At 36.1% G+C, this 18,747-nt stretch overlaps 1 protein-coding gene across 5 annotated transcripts in view; it reads right to left on the bottom strand.

Annotated features, from left to right (window-relative positions):
- Positions 1–18,747, bottom strand: part of OXR1 (oxidation resistance 1) — a 489,542-nt gene that overhangs the window by 302,206 nt on the left and 168,589 nt on the right. For 2 of the 5 annotated variants that reach the window (XM_012508045.2, XM_030794886.1), the window contains exon 1: positions 8,517–9,274. The exons of the other annotated variants lie outside the window; for them this stretch is intronic. In XM_012508045.2, coding sequence (XP_012363499.2) covers positions 8,517–8,542 — 26 coding nt within the window. In that variant the 5' untranslated portion in view covers positions 8,543–9,274. Of the gene's footprint in view, positions 1–8,516; positions 9,275–18,747 lie in introns of those variants that run through there. 5 annotated transcript variants of the gene reach the window in all.

Here is an 18,747-nt window from a genome sequence, read left to right as displayed (position 1 = left end):
TTACATTGATGGCATTAAATAATTTCCAACATACTTATTTTATCAATAAAAATAAAACAAGACAATGTTGCTAGATGTATCAAAATCCATTATTTGATCATTTTTTCAAGTTCTGTTTTTATTTCATAAATAATCCAATGCTTTTTTAAGATAAATAATGTTAATTCTGCTTCTGCTGAATATACTAGAAGCCCAGAAAATCCTTAACAAAAAGCTATTCAGGAAACAACAACACTATGAGACAGTCATATGACTCAATGAATGAATTTGAATTGTCGGAGGAAGCAGGCAAGTGGGTAAGGGACAGAAAGACAATACCTTCATTCTATTCCCAGCTATATCTTCATCCTCTGGGTGACCTATGATGACTCACGTCTCTCTGAGTGCTTGCAGTGACTCAGAATTGTTTTAAAAAGTTCTTTATTTAATTCTATATCATAGATCATTTCCGCTGGAAAGCATACAATACAAAATGATCTCTTTTTATTTCTTTCTTCTATCTATTCAAAGGAAAAGTTATTAACTTCCTGTATAGATTGAAGTGAAATGTCATTAAGTTTACAGAATTTAATAGTGAAAAACTAGTTATAAAAATGTTATAGAAAATATTTTTTAAAGTTTTTGAATTATGTGACTAAACAGCATTGAATTGTACAGTCTAGAAGCAAGAGCTCTATTGGAATTTGGGTATTAATCTACGTCTATTGGGAAAACACTAAATATATCTTTCGTGGTATCAGATTCAATGGATCATAATCTAAAAATACAAACTTTCAAACTTCCTTTTCTTTAAGAATTACTCAGAATCCTGGGAGTCAAAAGAGTCCAAAGGTATGAGTCTGACCCCGGGTAGCTGCATTTCTGCCCAGTATCCCAGGTGACTGATTGGACCAGACAATATTTTCAGTAACACTGCTCTAGAGGGTCATCACCTGTTCCTTTGTTGGCATCTCTTTGAGAATTACATTAACATCTATAAATAGAATGACTCATGACTAACATCAGGAATTCAGACACAGACTCTTAATTTTAACACTCAGTAATGAAATGAGAAGACAGTTTTAAAGGACATGCATTTGACCTTGGCTAATGTTTTTATCAATAGACAGTATTTCAACTGAGACTTTACACTTGCTCCTGAAAGTTCTATAATTGCTTTTAGTTGTCTTATTTAGGCTCCGGTCTCTGGGATGATTTTAGTGTAAAAACTGTGAAGATGTAAATTGTCATTTATCAAATACATTGTTCAATCCTGATGAAATGCACAAAAATATTGGGTTAGTGAGCTTTTTATTTGTTTATTTTGTAAAACATGGGCCTTGGCCAACACAAAACTTAAATATTCTAACTCAAAATAACAAATCCTTTGTTAAATGATGCTTGCTTGACCAAGGGCACCAAGTCATATAAAAGCAATAATATCAGAAGTCCTCCCTGGACAATTCTGGAACTCTAAATCACTCCATAAGCAAATAAAAGGAAGGAAATATACCAAACTATATTTAATCGTTGTATCAAATAATAGCTGTGTGCAAGCAGCAAGGGTACAGACAAAAGTACTATAGTGTTAGTTCTTATCTTTCAACATGCATACTAAAAATTGTGAGAAGTATTCAAATAAGTATACACAAAATGCCAAGAGGGTGGCAAGGCAGAAGAGCCCCCATCCATCTGGGGAAGTAAAAAAGGCTTGAAGATGGCAATTACATTGGAATGAATGCAACACAGAGTCAAAAAAGCATCTGCCCCAGTTCACAAAATCTCATAGTCTGGAGTAAAAGTGTGAGGGATTGAGTAGTGGGAAGAGGAAACTGGAAGAGTATGTTGGGGGCAGACTAAAAATACCATATATTGATTCCATGATAAGATAATTAATATCATCAGTTCTGAGATGGACTTTAGTTACAATTTTTTAACATTTTAATACCTCTGAAATGAAGATGCTGTTGGGTGGGTAGCAGTTTTGATGTTGTCACTACCTATACATGGACATCAAAACTTGCAAAGTAGGTGTCAGCAACTTGAAATAAAATTACTCTTTTTAAATTATATATATAGTTTTTTTTCTTTTTTTTTTCTTTTTTTTTTTTTTTTGAGACAGAGTCTCGCTCTGTCTCCCAGGCTGGAGTGCAGTGGCGCCATCTTGGCTCACTGCAACTTCCCCTTCCTGGCTTCAAGCAATTCTCCTACCTCAGCCTCCCGAGTAGCTGGGACTACAGGTGCATGCCACCATGCCCAGCTAATTTTTTGTATTTTAGTAGAGACAGGGTTTCACCGTGTTGCCCAGGCTTGTCTTGAACTCCTGAGCTCAGGCAACCTGCTTGCCTAAAATGACTCTTCTAAGAAATGCTTCAACTCTAATACTCCTGATGAAATAGAGAATACTGTGTGGAAAAACACAAATCTCAATGATTTTCAGGTAGAAAGAGATTCATAAAGGTCAAACTTAAAATGTAAAGTTGTAATAATTACCTTAACCAATGTATTTTTTCGTATGTTTCCCTTTTATTTATGCATTAGAGTGACATATAATAAAATCTTTTTTCCTGAAGTATAAAAATGTTTTTTCAATAATAATAAAATAAAAATTCAAAGAATAAGAATGTATTGTGCCTTAGTTTAATTGGCAGATTTTTTTTTTCTTAGCAGTACATAAAATAATGGTGTGTTTTCTGATCACCACCATCTTAGATTTGATGAAATGGGCTACTCAGCCCATGTGCATTGTGCACCTAGGCTATGCCAAGTACTGTGCTAGATGCTGGGGGGATAACAGTGGGCAAAACACGACAATGTCTCAGATCTTACAGTGCTTACAGGCTCAGGTCCTGAATTATGGCTGAAAAGCCTGGACTATTATAATTGGATGCCACCATGAGAGTTCAAGAACAGGAGTGATGTGATCAGATACATTTTGACGGAAGTTAGCTCTAGCAGTGGCATATAGAAGAGAAGGCAGGAAAAGGAACTGGTGGTAGGAGGAATAGTTAGAAAAGTCTTGAAACAGTTTGTGTGAGATATAATGAGGGCCTCCATTAAGGCATGGTCACAGGCAGAGAAAGAAAAAAGAGAATTTAATCAACATGATTCCTACTGCTCATAGTTCATGATCAAAGAAATCCAGCAGACAATTTCAACTGCCTTCACATTGATGGAAATATACTAAAGCATTTGAGAGCTATTCTATCATCAAACATATTTGTCATTTTCAAAGTGGTCCATATACTTTACCTTTGGTTAGCCCAACACTTAGGGCAAGGCACCATGCTAAGTCCAGGGAATACAAAGAAGAGTCTTCCCAGGTGAGGGAGAGAAAGAGATCCATGGGTGATGTGACGACACCAATGTGATTATGTGCAGTAAAACCAACTGGGTGAGCTCAAAGTGTACAGCACCACTGGAGATGGAAAAGATCTCCAAGGGGCAGTCACATCAGACCAGGCACTTGAGGAAGTAGTACAAAGAAGTCATTGTACATTCTTGTACAATGCAAGAAAGGGCATTCTGGGCAGAGGTAAGCTTGTGCAAAAACAAAGAGGTGAGAAAGAGCAGAGCACATTTGGAACAATTTTCAATATATGGCTATGGCTTAGTACAAGATGCCTATCAACAGTGGGAGAGATTTGGGGCAGATAATCCAAAAGGCCTTACATCACTTAAAAGGTTTCAATTTAGTCCTAATACATGACAGACCCACCAAAGGTGTCAAAGCTTTGCTTTGCCTATGTTTCATTTCATGTTATTTAAAAAGGCCCTTAAAATGTACTCTAAATTGGATTCCACAAAGAAACAATCCTGGAAAGAATTTTCAACAAGTTTCAAAATAAACAACAAAAAGCAAACGACGAGATTTCAAATGTGACCCTAGTTTAAGGATGCAATTAATTTGAAATGTTCTCATAAACTACAATTCCAGGAGCAGTAAATTGGTGACCAAGTTAAACTTTTGTTTCTTTAAAAGTCCAATATCAAGTAGAGTGGGTGGCCCTATTTTCAGAACTATTCCATGATGCACTTTGATGTAACAGAAAGAAAAGGTATCCATAGATACAGAATGTTGTTGGTGGTGATTTTTATTTTTTGGTAAAGATAACAAGATATGAAATAATTTTCCTGTTAATTAAAACTTACTCTATTTCTGAGCATGATATTTTAAAGAAATTTTATATATATAATGAATATTTTGATATATATGTGGTTAATGGTTATTTTAACAAACATTTTGGTTTGCTGAAATTTTTATAGGCTTAATTAAAAGATAGGGCTGTCTTTAAGTTCAGACTTACATGGATTTCACAGATTTAAGAAAATGTAATGGAATAAAAAATTCAGCTAATATCATACTTCTCTTTTGGATATTTGTGGTGTTCGGTTTCCATCTTGTATCATATTTAATTTACCCTTGAAGAATTAACCACTTCTTTGTCCTGAGTCTGTAATTACACATGAGTTTACCAGACAGAAACCAAATGCAGATGGAGTTAGGAGCTAGACTATGGTCCATGTGTCCTGCATACAATATGTTGGCTAGCCTCTGGGACCCCAAACTGAGCAAACAGTGGACATTTTGTCAAATACGCTCCCTTTCCCCAAATCATCTCATGTTCTCATGTTTTTAACTTCCTACTGTTTGAGCAGTAGCAGCCTTCCTGCTGTTACATCATATTTGTTTTTAAGCATGTAACTCTCAGTCTCACCCACTAACCCATAAAATTCTGGAGAGCAGGAATCATGTTTTATTCATTTTTGAATATTCTTATTTTAAAAAAAGTCAAGGGACATGCAAAAAATAAAAGCTAAAGAAATGTATGTTGAACCAAATTGGAAATTTATGCACAATATTTAAAACTTCTATTGCTAATCTCAACAGAGATGTTTCTAGAAAACAATCAAAATTTTATACTATATCAAGCAACGTAATACCTCTGTCTCTGTGCTATTTCAAAATCATTAAGTTTTCAACCAGCATACTTCAACATCATCAAAACTAATACTTGAAAGAAAAAAAGAAAATTTCCTGTTATTCTAAATTACAAACAATCATTATATAAATTGAAACTGAACTGGCTTCCAAGTAAATGATTATGTGTATACAAAATTGCTTAAAATGGCAAAGCTAAAAGATCATATTCTTAACTCTATTCTGGTCCATGTATAAGAATGAAAACTATAATGTATTCTACAGATAACTTTTTTGTTTCTAAATGGGCAGAATTCATCTGTATAAATAAAATATATATTACAGCCAGTATATATGCTTGTAAGATTTCCAATTGCAATGATAATAAGCCAAACTGTTTGCAAATATCACACACTCAGATGTGGCCCTTGATTCCAGGTAGTCTAGAATGGAATGTTCAGAGTATCAACATGATAACTCACATACTCAGGTGATGGCTTTCTTGTCCTCACCTCAAGAGCATATTGTTTTACACTAAACCCTGAGGGAATGAGCACAACTTCATTTAGACATTAGAATATTTGTTTCAGACACTGGAGCTATTAAGAGAGTCAGGCTCAACATCTCTAGCCTTGATAGGTTCTATAGGAGTGCAAAGAATGTGTTATATCCTTTCTCAGTTCCCAATTTGCAGTGAGAACTACTGAATATCACAGTTTGCTGCTTTACAGAATACTACCAAATTAGCAAATTTGCTTCAGTTCTAGAAGCAAGAAAAGTTAGGGAAATGACTAGACAAACTGTTTGTTCTTAAGAAAGGAGTTACTTTTCTGAGGTGCACAGGCAAATTATCAATCGGTGTCAAAGCTTTGCTTTGCCTTAAAACTAAAACTTAAAAAAAACACCTCTTTCAGAGCTCTATAAAATGAAAATATAAGAGCATTTAAGGATTCATACTCCTATGCTCAAGAGATACTTAGGTGGCTTTAAAAGGTCTGCTCTGTTTTACTTGGAATGCTAGTTGGCACTACAAGGAGTTTGGGACTGGCAGTTTGTTGTGTACAGTGCACTGCTGCTGCATCAGCCAAGAAGAGCAGACTCTTAGGGAGAATGTCCTAGGCAATGTGTTGATTTCAGAGCTGCCTCTCTTTTCTCGCTTCGTATTTTGATTGCTTTTGCTTTTCCTTTTCAAACCATAATTTAGAACTGCAATAATTTAGTGTTTTTTTTCCCCTTCCAACAACAAAAATTTAATATTAAATGTACCCAATTCCTTCCACTTTGCTACAAAGAATCTAAGCTGAAAACATTACACGGACAAACATGAAAAGATTCACCACATTCTTTCAGGTGATATGGAATAATTTAAGAAATGTGTACTTGGGAGGTAGCCAGGCATAATTTTGATCATTTAATCACTAAGCAATTGCACTGTTACGAGGAACGTCTTCATAATCAGACCTTAGCTTTGGTAAAAGCACCTAGCTCATTTCACTCTTTCTGTCAGTTGTCTATTTAAAACACTCAAGGAATTGATCATTCTCTTATCTGAACATCCATCATTGCATGAATAAATTATGGTTCATTCATCACATGAAATATTATGCACCAATGCAAAGCTCAGCTACAACTCTACTGGCCTGGAGTAAGCACTATGATTTACGACTTGATGAAATATCAAGTTTCAGAGTAATGTTTATATTGTTATTTTTGTTTAAAAGTATGCATGGCTGTGAGACAGCATACATGTGGCAAGCATGAAGAAAAGTGTGAAAGTGCTCTCCATGCCCGGAGAGTAGGATTAGAAAGGGGATGTGGCCCCTACTGATTCTAAGGGACAGCAAAAAAAAATTAAAAAACAAAAAAGTAAAAGAAATCCTCTTAATGTGGCATCATTAAGACTTTTCTCTTATTTGTATCAATATGTACATATTTTGTAATTTGAATATCTAATGAAGGAAATGTAAAAGGAATTTTAAACAAGTAATTTGGGATTGGATTTGTTTTAATTTTTAAGAAATCTATTACCAAGCTTCTGTGGACTCTGCCATCATCATTTACTAGCTGCGTGGAGCTGGATAATTTGCTTACTCTTTTCTTACCTCAGTATGCTATCAGTTACAATGGGAATTATAACAATACAAACTCTGCAGGAGTGGTCGTGATGATGCCGTTAATACAGGCAAAGCATACAGAACAGTGTGTAGCCTACATTCAACAATAACTTTGGTTTGAGTAGAAGTGGTGTTGTATCTGGGACTACTTCTAAAGGAATAACTTGCTAAGGTTTCTGGTAACTCTGTTGGTTCTGTGACTAAACCATATTCTATGTAGCTAACTGCATTTGGCTCAGAGCTATGGATGCTTTTCCTTGTTTAAATATTGATGGAAGGGAGGCAAGAAGAACTGCAAGTTATTTTCTTATAATTAAACGAAGAGTCAAAAGTGATCAGAGGGGTAACATCAGCTGAGGGAGGTTAATTCTTAACAAGGCAATTTCAACCCCTAAAATATAAGTCAGGCAAAATTTATATTTTTAAAATTAAGTTTCCAGATAATTGTTGTTTTCTGGCTTCTAAGATGCAAATTCATGATCAACTATAAATGTCAAGCCAGGCAGAAGAGGGTGCTAATTAAGTAATCTGGTTAAGTACTAAACTTTCAAACATTGTGTTTTTCTCACCTGCCCACCTATAAACTTTATACCAGAGAACAAAATAGCTTTAATTATATAAAAGCATAATATAATCTTGAAATTTAAATGATGTTAACAACATCAATGATGTTATCTATGTCTGACAGAAATAACGAAAAAGAAAATGCATTCTTACAGTCAGGAAAAATGAGAATTCATGAATAAAGGTAGTTTGCTTCTGGGGGCGGGAGATTTCTGCACTTTTGTTTTAACTGATTTTCTAAAAGAGCGCCTGGTCATCTACCAAGGCCAATGAGGCCTATTCCTGTAATGAGGTCTATGCCGGTAACAACTGAAAATAAGAATTTTCAATAATTATTTTTTGTTGCTAGACCTATGCTATTATTAGTTTAAAATATTAAGTGGTTGCAACTATTATTCACAGAATAATACAGACAACATTTTTCATGATTCTGTTTTTTTCAAGTAATTTTAGATTATTTTAAATAATATATTTAAGCTGAATACAACATACTGAAATATAAGTGCTTAATATATTTTAATTGAGAATACAAATTACGATTATCTCCCTATGCCATTTAATACCACTCACACCAAACAATAAAACTGTGTTCATAAATGATAGGTGGTGCCGAGTTGAAATTAGGAAAAACAGCATTTAAAAATAGGATGAACTATGACTTCGAAAGGGATCGTATGCAATGAATACTGCACAGCAAACGTATCAGAAGGGTTTTCCCTTTCTTTAGTACCTATGTCTTTGGCAGTCTGCCTTGTTCACGGTCCCACTTCGCCAGGAACCAAATGGCAACAGAAATCCATCTGTTTGGTCCCATAAACACAAAGATTTGATTTCTCACTTGCACAGAAATCAGAGAGCTATTTTATAATGGAACCAGGAAACATTTTCTTCATAACACAGGAAGTAACAACAGATGGAGGCTGATAGATCCCACCTACCCTGGGCTGTTTTTCTCCTTCGTCATTTCTGTGCAGGCAGGCAAGCAACCTTATATCTGTGTGGGAGCCGGGGGAGATCTGATCGGAGTTCTGTTACCTGTGAGCCCCGTACTAGATGTCTCGCTAGCTCCACCCACTACCTCCGCCAGGAGCCCGGCTGTTGGGGGGTGGGGCTAGTATCAGACCAACATCTAAGGCAAAAAGAGACCCAAATCCCACATAGCAAGCTGTTATCACCCAAAGAATATGCCGTTCGGTGTGTACAACGAAGGGGGGTATTAAATACGATGACTCTTCAGATATGTATGTGAGAAAGATCTTCTGGAAGTGTATTTTTCTTTGTATGCTACAAGGAAAACACAGAAGCGATTTAGAGATAGTGCCCTTATCAGACTTTTAACCAAGGAACACAAGAATATTGATATTGACACTGCTATCACTGTAATTCATTGTGTTCTTACAATGTGCCAGGCATTATGGTAAGTGATTTAAATGCGTGACTTCGTTAATCTCACAGTGGACTCTAAGGGAGGTGCTATTCGTATTTCCATCGAACAGAATAAACAATAGAAAATTACCAAGGTTGAGGAACTTGCGCAAGGTTACACAACTAGTAAGTGGCAGAGATGAGCTTTGAATTTTGTCCTGTAAGAACCCAGACACTGACTTCTTCAGCACTTTACCATACTTCCCTCCCCTTCATACATTGCTTTCAGATCTTTTTATATCATCAGACCATTTTCCCTTTATATTAAAAGAAAAACCAGATAAAGTAGATTAATGATTTCTTGTGAAGCATTCTAATAGAGATTAGCCTCAGTTACCAAAAGTCAAATTAATACCCTCAAAAATTTAAGATGCCCTCAAAGTAACGTTTGACTTTTAATTTATTTTAGAAATAAGAGATGTGTATGATGTTACACAAAATTTGTAAACATGGTCTTCAGCTATAAATTACACAGCATTATAACAAATACAACTACTAGAAAGAATAAACTATGTATCTTTTAAGGAATATGTTGAGGGTGGGATAAAAGCTTGTTAAGTTTTCTTCCACCAGAGATCATCACAAAAATTCGTTTTCCTTTCTTTGTTTTTTCTGTTTTGGTTTGGTTTTTGAGACAAGGCCTTGCTCTGTTGCCAAGATTGGAGTTCAGTGGCACCATCTTGGCTCACTGCAGACTCAACCTCTCAAGTGATCTTCCTGTTTCAGCCTCCAGAGTAGCTGAGAGTACAGACACATACCACCATGCCTGGCTACTTTTTGTATTTTTCAGTAAAGATGAGGTCCTGCTGTGTTGCCCAGGCTGGTCTCGAACTCCTGGCCTTAAGCAATCCTCCCACTTCAACCTTCCAAAGAGCTGTAATAGCAGGCATGAGCCACTGTGGCTGGCCAAAAATTTGATTATTTATTTATTTATTTTTGGAGATGGAGTCTTGCTCTGTTGCCCAGCCTGGAGTACAGTGGTGCTATCTCAGCTTGTTGCAACCTCTGCCTCCCAGGTGCAAGCAATTCTCTTGCCTCAATCTCCTGAGTAGTTGGGATTATAGGCACACACCACCACGCCTGGCTAATTTTTGCATTTTTAGTAATGACAGGGTTTCACCATGTTGGTCAGGCTGGTCTCGAACTCCTGACCTTGTGATCTGCTCGCCTCAGCCTCCCAAAGTGCTGGGATTACAGGCGTGAGCCACCGCACCTGGCCTCAAAAATTTGATTTCTAAGTGGAGAAGTTCCCTGTGGATTCAGAGAAGTCATGAAACAGGATAGCCCCAGGGTATTTCCACACCTTAACCTGTAAAGAAAAGTAGAAATGAGTTACAGCAATGTTCTCAGACTACAAGTTTATTTGTTAATGAACCACATTTGAACACAAGTGTCCACCTTGCAGATTTCTAGAGGGTATCAGGGATGGGGAGACAAACCACTTCTCATCACCCTCATATTTTTCACTCTCATTCATCCGCCTGGACTGGAAAAGAAAACTTTCACAAAGCCAATCTCTATTTGATAGCCTAGTAAGAAAGGGCTCTTCTTGCTTCCCTCTGCAGATAGTAGGGTCTGAAAAACATTGTAAGGCCCTGGTCTTGTTACTGTTTCTGTTAATCAGCATGTCCAACCCAGGCGAAATTAAAGTCAACTTGTTTTTAAGGAAGGACATAGCCTGGCTCCACAAACATTTCATTTTTGCCACTGTTCTCCAGGAGGAGCTGCATTTTTCTTGCACTTTAAGAGGAGTAGGAAGATACGATTTGCCATGCCTAGAAATTCTTTCTAAAGCCTCGCAGTATGAATAGTGCTAAGCTGTGAATTAATTAGTATGAATGTCCTTTCATTTCTGCCCCTAACATTTATATTCACGTAGAATCTGATTAAGTGGACATCTAGAGTATACTTAAAAATAAATAACGTCTAAAATAGGCAACAGATGATGGACATGGATGGAAATGATGGTAAAAATGATGACTTGGTAAGTAAGTGAGAGGGTGCATAGGAGACAGTCATGGTAATGAGGCTAGTCGTCTTTTAGCACAAGCTGGAAGTGGTGCATCTGGGGTGCTGTCCTGAGTCATGACCCAGTTAATAATGAGCAGTTCTCAAACTGTGGGCAACAGACAGCAGGATTCAGTATCCTGCAGATGGATTCACCTGGCACTGTGAAAATGCTAATGTTTGAATGGACTCTTACAATAAAGCTGTTAAGACCCATGGTACTTTTCACTTCTATATTGTGGTTTGTTTTATAATGATTCAGATTTCACTCTTCTTTGGTATTTCATGCTACATAAAGCCTCTTAAATGACTGCAAACGTATCACTAGTCCATGAGGTTATACTAGAAATAAAATAGGTAAGATGAGTGTGTTTGTCTACTTCAGTGTACTCCAAGGCTCTTTAATAATAGGACAGCAGGTGGAGATTATCAAGAGTGCTTTAGCAGTTTCCATTTAATTCCCTGTAAATAAATGGCTCTGTTGGTAGACTCATTAGACATAGGATTTAGAAACACTAGAAGAAGAACTCTCCTTGAATTCCTAATGCCTATTGCCCAAGGTCATATCTAAACTATTCATATTTGTTCTTAAATACTTTGATTTATATTAAATTATCATAATGCTAATATCTGTGTGGTGTATATATATATGGGGTATGTGTGTGTGTGTGTGTGTGTACATATACATTTTCTACAAGAATTTTGTAACTTAATTTTTCAGATGATACTATCCTTTTTAATATATCTTCTTAAAAAAATGGGATACTTGTGCAGAATGTGCAGGTTTGTTACATAGGTATACATGTGCCATGGTGGTTTGCTGCACCTATTGACTCGTCCTCTAAGTTCCCGCCCCTCACCCCCCACCCCCAACAAGCCCTGGTGGGTGTTGTTCCCCTCCCTGTGTCCATGTGTTCTCATTGTTTAACTCCCACTTATGAATGAGAACATGTGGTGTTTGGTTTGCTGTTCCTGTGTTAGTTTGCTGAGGATGATGGCTTCCAGCTTCATCCATGTCCCTGCAAAGGACATGATCTCATTCCTTTTTGTGGCTGCATAGTATTTCATGGTGTATATGTACCACATTTTCTTTATCCAGTCTATCATCGATGGACATTTGGATTGGTTCCATGTCTTTGATATTGTAAATAGTGCTGCAATAAACATATGTGTGCATGAATCTTTATAGTAGAATGATTTATATTCCTTTGGGTATATACCGAGTAATAGGATAGCTGGAACAAATGTTATTTCTGGTTCTAGATCCTTGAGGAATTGCCATACTGTCTTCCACAATGGTTGAACTAATTTACATTCCCACCAACAACAGTGTAAAAGCATTCCTATTTCTCCACAGCCTCATCAGAATCTATTGTTTCTGGATTTTTAATAATCAATTCTGACTGGCATGAGATGGTATCTCATTGTGGTTTTGATTTGCATTTCTCTGATAATCCGTCATATTGAGCTTTTTTTCATACATTTGTTGACCATGTAAATGTCTTCTTTTGAGAAGTGTCTGTTCGTATTCTTTGCCCAGTTTTGATGGGGTTGTTTGTTTTTTTCTTGTAAATATGTTTAAGTTCCTTGTAAATTTTGGATATCAGACCTTTGTCAGATGGCTAGATTTCAAAAATTTTCTCCCATTCTGTAGGTTGCCTATGAACTCTGATGATAGTTTCTTTTGCTGTGCAGAAGCTCTTTAGCTTAATGAGACCCCATTTGTCAATTTTGGCTTTTGTTGCAATTGCTTTTGGCATTTTTGTCATGAAGTCTTTGCCCATGCCTATGTCCTGAATGGAATTGCCTTGGAAAGCAAAGAAAAAAGCAGGGGTTGCAATCCTAGTCTCTTATAAAACAGACTTTAAACCAACAAAGATCAAAAAAGACAAAGAAGGGCATTATAAAATGGTAAAGGGAACAATTCAACAAGAAAAGCTAATTATTCTAAATATATATGCACCCAATACAGGAACACCCAGATTTATAAAACAAGTTCTTAGAGACCTACAAAGAGACTTAGACTCCCACACAATAGTAGTAGGAGTCTTTAACACCCCACTGTCAGTATTAGTCAGATCAATGAGACAGAAAATTAACAAGGATATTCAGAACTTGAATTCAGCTCTGGATCAAGTAGACTTAGTAGACATCTACAGAACTCTCTACCCAAAATCAACAGAATATACATTGCTCTCAGCACCACATGGCACTTATTCTAAAATCAACCTCATAGTTGGAAGTAAAAAGATCCTCAGCAAAATGCAAAAAAAAAACTGAAATTATAATAAACAGTCTCTCAATACAACAGTGCCATGAAATTAGAACTCAGGATTAAGAAACTCACTCAAAACCACAAAATTTCATGGAAATTGAACAACATGTTCCTGAATGACTTCTAAGTAAATAATGAAATTAAGGCAGAAATGAAGTTCTTTGAAACCAATGAGAACAAAGATACAACGTACCAGAATCTCTGGGACACAGCTAAAGCAGTGTTAAGAGGGAAATTTATAGCACCAAATGCCCACATCAGAAAGCTAAAATGATCTCAAATCACTGCCCTAAAGTCACACATAAAAGAGCTAGAGAGGAAAAAGGAAACTAATCCAAAAGCTAGCAGAAGACAAGAAATAACTAAGATCAGAAAAGAATTGAAGAAGATAGAGACATGAAAAACCCTCCAAAAAATCTTAATGCAGGAGGTGTTTTTTTTTTGAAAAATTAACAAAATAGATAGACCGATAGCTAGACTAAGAAGGAAGAGGAGAAGAATCAAATAGACACAATAAAAAAATGATAAAGGGGATATCACAACTGACACCACAGAAATACAAATTACCATCAGAGAATACTATAAACACTTCTATGCAAATAAACTAGAAAATTTATAAGAAATGGATAAATTCCTGGATACATACACCCTACCAAGACTAAACCAGGAAGAAGTCGAATCCCTGCATAGATCAGTAATAAGCTATGCAATTGAGGTAGTAATTAATAGCCTACCGACAAAAAAAAAGCCCAGGACCAGACGGATTCACAGCTGAATTCTACCAGAGGTACAAAGAGGAGCTGGTACCATTCCTTCTGAAACTATTCCAAACAATTGTAAAGGAGGGACTCTCCCCTAACTCATTTCATGAAGCCAGTACCATCCTGACACCAAAACTGGGAAGAGACACAAGAAAAAAAGAAAATTTCAGGCCATTATCCCTGATGAATATCGATGTGAAAATTATCAGTAAAATACTGGCAAACTGAATCCAGCAGCACATCAAAAAACTTACCCACCACGATCAAGTATTGGCTTCATCCCTGGGATGCAAGGCTGGTTCAACATATGCAAATCAATAAACGTAATCCATCACATAAACAGAACCAAAGACAAAATCACATGATTATCTCAATAGATGCAGAAAAGGGCTTCGATAAAATTCAACACCACTTCATGGTAAAAATTCTCAAGAAACTAGGTATTTATGGAACATATCTCAAAATAATAAGAGCTACTTATGACAAACACACAGCCAATATCATATTGAATGGGCAACAGCTGGGAGCATTCCCTTTGAAAACCAGTACACAAGGATGCCCTCTCTCACCACTCCTATTCAACATAGTATTGGAAGTTTTGGCCAGGGCAATCAGGCAAGAGAAAGAAATAAAGGCTATTCAGATAGGAAGAGAGGAAGTCAAGTTGTTGCTGTTTGCAGACGACATGACTTTATATTTTGAAAACCCCATAATCTCAGCCCAAAAACTTCTTGAACTGATAAGCAACTTCAGCAAAGTCTCAGGATACAAAATCAATTTGCGAAAATCACAAGCATTCCTTTACACCAACAACTGGCAGGCAGAGAGCCAAATCATGAATGAACTCCCATTCACAATCGCTGCAAAGAGAATAAAATACCTAGGAATACAGCTAGCAAGGGATGTGAAGGACCTCTTTAAGGAGAACTACAAACCAGTTCTCAAGGAAGTAAGAGAGGACCCAAACAAATGGAAAAACACTCCATTCTCATGGATAGGAAAAATCAATGTCGTGAAAATGGCCATACTGCCCAAAGTAATTTAGAGATTCAGTACTATTCCCATTAAACTACCATTGACATTCTTCACAGAATTAGAAAAAACTATTTTAAATTTCATATGGAATCAAAGAACCCCATATAGCCAAGAAAATCCTAAGCAAAAAGAGCAAAGCTGGAGGCATCATGCCACCTGACTTCAAACTATACTACAAGGCTACACTAACCAAAATAGCATGGTACTGGTATCAAAACACACATATAGACCAATGGACCTGAACAGAAACCTCAGAAATAATAATACCATACATCTACAACCATCTGATCTTTGACAAACCTGACAAAAACAAGCAATGGGGAAAGGATCTATTCAGTGAACAGTGCTGGGAAAACTGGCTAGCCATATGCAGAAAACTGAAACTGGACCCCTTCCTTCACCTTTTACAAAAATTAACCCAAGATGGATTAAAGACTTAAATGTAAAACACAAAACCATAAAAATCCTAGCAGATGATACTATCTTTTTAAAAAACAATGAAAATTTTAAACAGAAGTTTATTTTTTAATTTTATTTTATTTTTAAACAGAAGTTTATAAATCCAAGCTCAGCTATTAAACATTAAGCAATGGCTAATACTAATACTGGGAATATGGTAAGAATGGGGAAGTACCAATTATTTTTATACATTTAACCTGGGAATACACATTGGTGATAAAACACTCCTACCATCTAGGTTAACATGCTATACAGGTATTTTAATTTTAATTTGGTGATGTTTTATATTCCAGTATGTTTTCAAAGACTAAAGCTAATTATTATTTAAAAATCCCAACTGCTGAATAATCTCTTAAATATTATTTTTCAATTTTCTATATCTAAGGATATAATAATTACAAACCAAATCCTATGCCTTCCTGAAGAGAAAAAATGAGAGTGGAAACTGTGGCTAATAATCTATTCAACAGTGGCTTGATATGTTTTAGATGCATGCCTAGGGCTATAGTAAGCATTAACAATCAAATTTTGATGAGTTGGAAATTATTCTATCACTCAGAACTAGAAAGGAATGGAAGTATCTTTTTTTATTCTTTAACTACATACCAAATAGTTTACCATGTAATAATATACCATATAATTTCTCTACTACTGAAATCAGCAGTACTTTTCTGTATATACAGAAAAAACATCACATTTTCATTAGAGATTGAGCCGATTGTCCTGTGACATTAGGATTGAGGACAAATTGTGCAGTCGTCCATATGGCAGCGCTGAGCACAACTGTCCAGAAAATATTGCACTCTTTTCTTCAAAGCAGAGCCTATTAGACCATAGCTTTTGGGGGTAGGGTGTAGGTGTGGGAATAAATTAATAAATTATAAGACTACAATTATCTAGATAACATCCTAGAGTTTCTAAAACTGCTGTCTACCTTGAAAATTACCAATGCAGTCCCACCACTGAGGAGCACTCAGTTCTCTCTATGATATGGAGCAGACTTTTTTCCATTTAGTTGAAGATGAAATAAAAGGTCAATTAAGTGAAATTTTCTTCATGCCTCCAAATATCAGCCACAGTAAAACCTCATTTATCCAGCAACTTCAGCTATCCAGAATCTAGTCAATGATTTAAAAAACTTGATTTCATTATTATTCTTCAAGTAAGTATTTATATCGGGTTTCTCATTCATTCAACGAATTTATTGAACACTTTGGTGAATACTTGGTGGCATGTTGCTAAGTATTAAGGATTCAGTAGTAAGAAAACAAATGCTTTGCTCCATCTCCTAGCAGGTAGCAGGGCAAGATAAAATCCACAATGTTTGTATGTCAAATAAGAAGGTGATTGAGGTGGGGTGGGCAGTGACTTTTAAAAGCCAGCACATGCCTTTAGCTACATGGGAATTCATAACACATAGTGGTTTAGAACCTCCGAATTTAAAACAAAATATCAGAAAAAAAGGAAAGCAAATATCAGGAAAAACACAAATTGAACTAAATTAAAAAGAATGTTAAACTAAAACAGTTGTTTTATTTTGGGCTGCTCTAACAAACTATGATAGACTAGGTGGGTTAAAAAACAAACTTTATTTTTCTCACGGTTCTGGAGGCTACAAATCTGGGATCAGAGTGTGACAGTGTGGTCAGGTTTTTGGCGAGGACTCTCTTCCTTGTTTCCAGAGAGATACCTTCTTGCTATGTCCTCACATGGTAGCAAGAAAGCTCTGGTCTCTTCAATTCCTTGTAAGGGCACTAATCCCATCACCGGGGCTTTACTCTCTTGCTCTAATCTAATCCTTATTGCCTCTCAAAGGCCCCGAACTCCAAATGTCATCTCATTTGGGATTAAGGTTGCAACATATGAATTTTAAAGAGACGCAGAAATTCAGTCCATAGCAATAACAAACACAAATAGAAATACAATTTTTAAAGAAGCAAATATCTTCTGAATATGAACAATTGCAGTAACAACAATACAACTATAATTTTCCATTATTTTGCTCCAGGAGGGTTCTAAGCACCTTTCATGGATTATCTCATTTAATTATCCCAAGAACAGCAATGGGGATGCATCTCTTAATAAACCCAATTCATATGCAGGTGGGGGCTGAGGTACTTAGAGGTTAAGTAACTGGCCCAAGGTCATAAGGCTAGTAAATTATGGGAACCAGAGTAGTGTTAATCTAATTCCACACTTATTGGACAAGATATATCGTCCTGCACCAACATGCTATGTCTGTATCATAAACATATTGCTCTCATTTATTGAATCCAAACTGTAAGTTGGGCACTGGTAAGTACTTATTAAGTATCATTTGATTTAACGATAAGAACAAATCTGTGAGAACAGCACTACTTTCATCCCCATTTTACAGATGATAAAAGTGAATATCAGAGCAGTTAAATGATTTGCACAGTTCCAAAGCAGGAAACCCAGTGCCATCCAATAGCCATATCATATAAGCCATATACGTAATTTTAAATGTTCTGGAAGCCACATTAAAAAATAAGTAACTTTAATTATGTTTTATTCAGTCCAGTATATTCAAAATATTATCATTTCAACCCAGTATAGAAATGATTGAGATATTTTGCATTTTTTTCATATTAAATCTGGGAAATTCAGGGTGTGTTTTCCATTTACAGTATATGTCAATACAAACTAGTGACTCCTGTTTTGGACATTATAACATAGGTAGATATAACCATTTCTCTGGTTTGTGGTGGGCTTCCCAATCTCTTTCTTTATTTAGATGACTCTGGATTTGAATATAATTGGTTGACAATCTAGTCCTTGTGTCCCTACCTTGATCTCCTACATTTACCTCTATGCTGATACCCATGGACACAATGAGATCCACACATATTACAAGGTATGTGTGAACAGTCCCTAAAGATCTGCACTGGACATTAGAAGCTGAACGTCTAAAGTGGTTGTTTGTCCTGTTCACATGGCACATCACACATCATATATGCTGCCTTGTGTGTTTATCTTTCTTTTTGCTTACATCTCTCCAGCTAGTGTATAAGCCCCCAAGTAGTTTTCTTTACATCTCTACAGTCCCAGCTTCTAGCACAGTGTCATGCACATATTAGATAATGCATTTTAGGGGATGACAACAAATTCCCAGGAGGAGGCATCTTGCAGCTTCACTGTATCTACCACAGTATCTTGTCATAGATTCTCAATTCGTTTTGACTAAGT

This window comes from Nomascus leucogenys, chromosome 16 (assembly GCF_006542625.1).
Source record: "Nomascus leucogenys isolate Asia chromosome 16, Asia_NLE_v1, whole genome shotgun sequence".
Classification (NCBI taxonomy): Eukaryota; Metazoa; Chordata; class Mammalia; order Primates; family Hylobatidae; genus Nomascus; species Nomascus leucogenys.
This window is presented reverse-complemented; position numbering and strand designations above follow the sequence as displayed.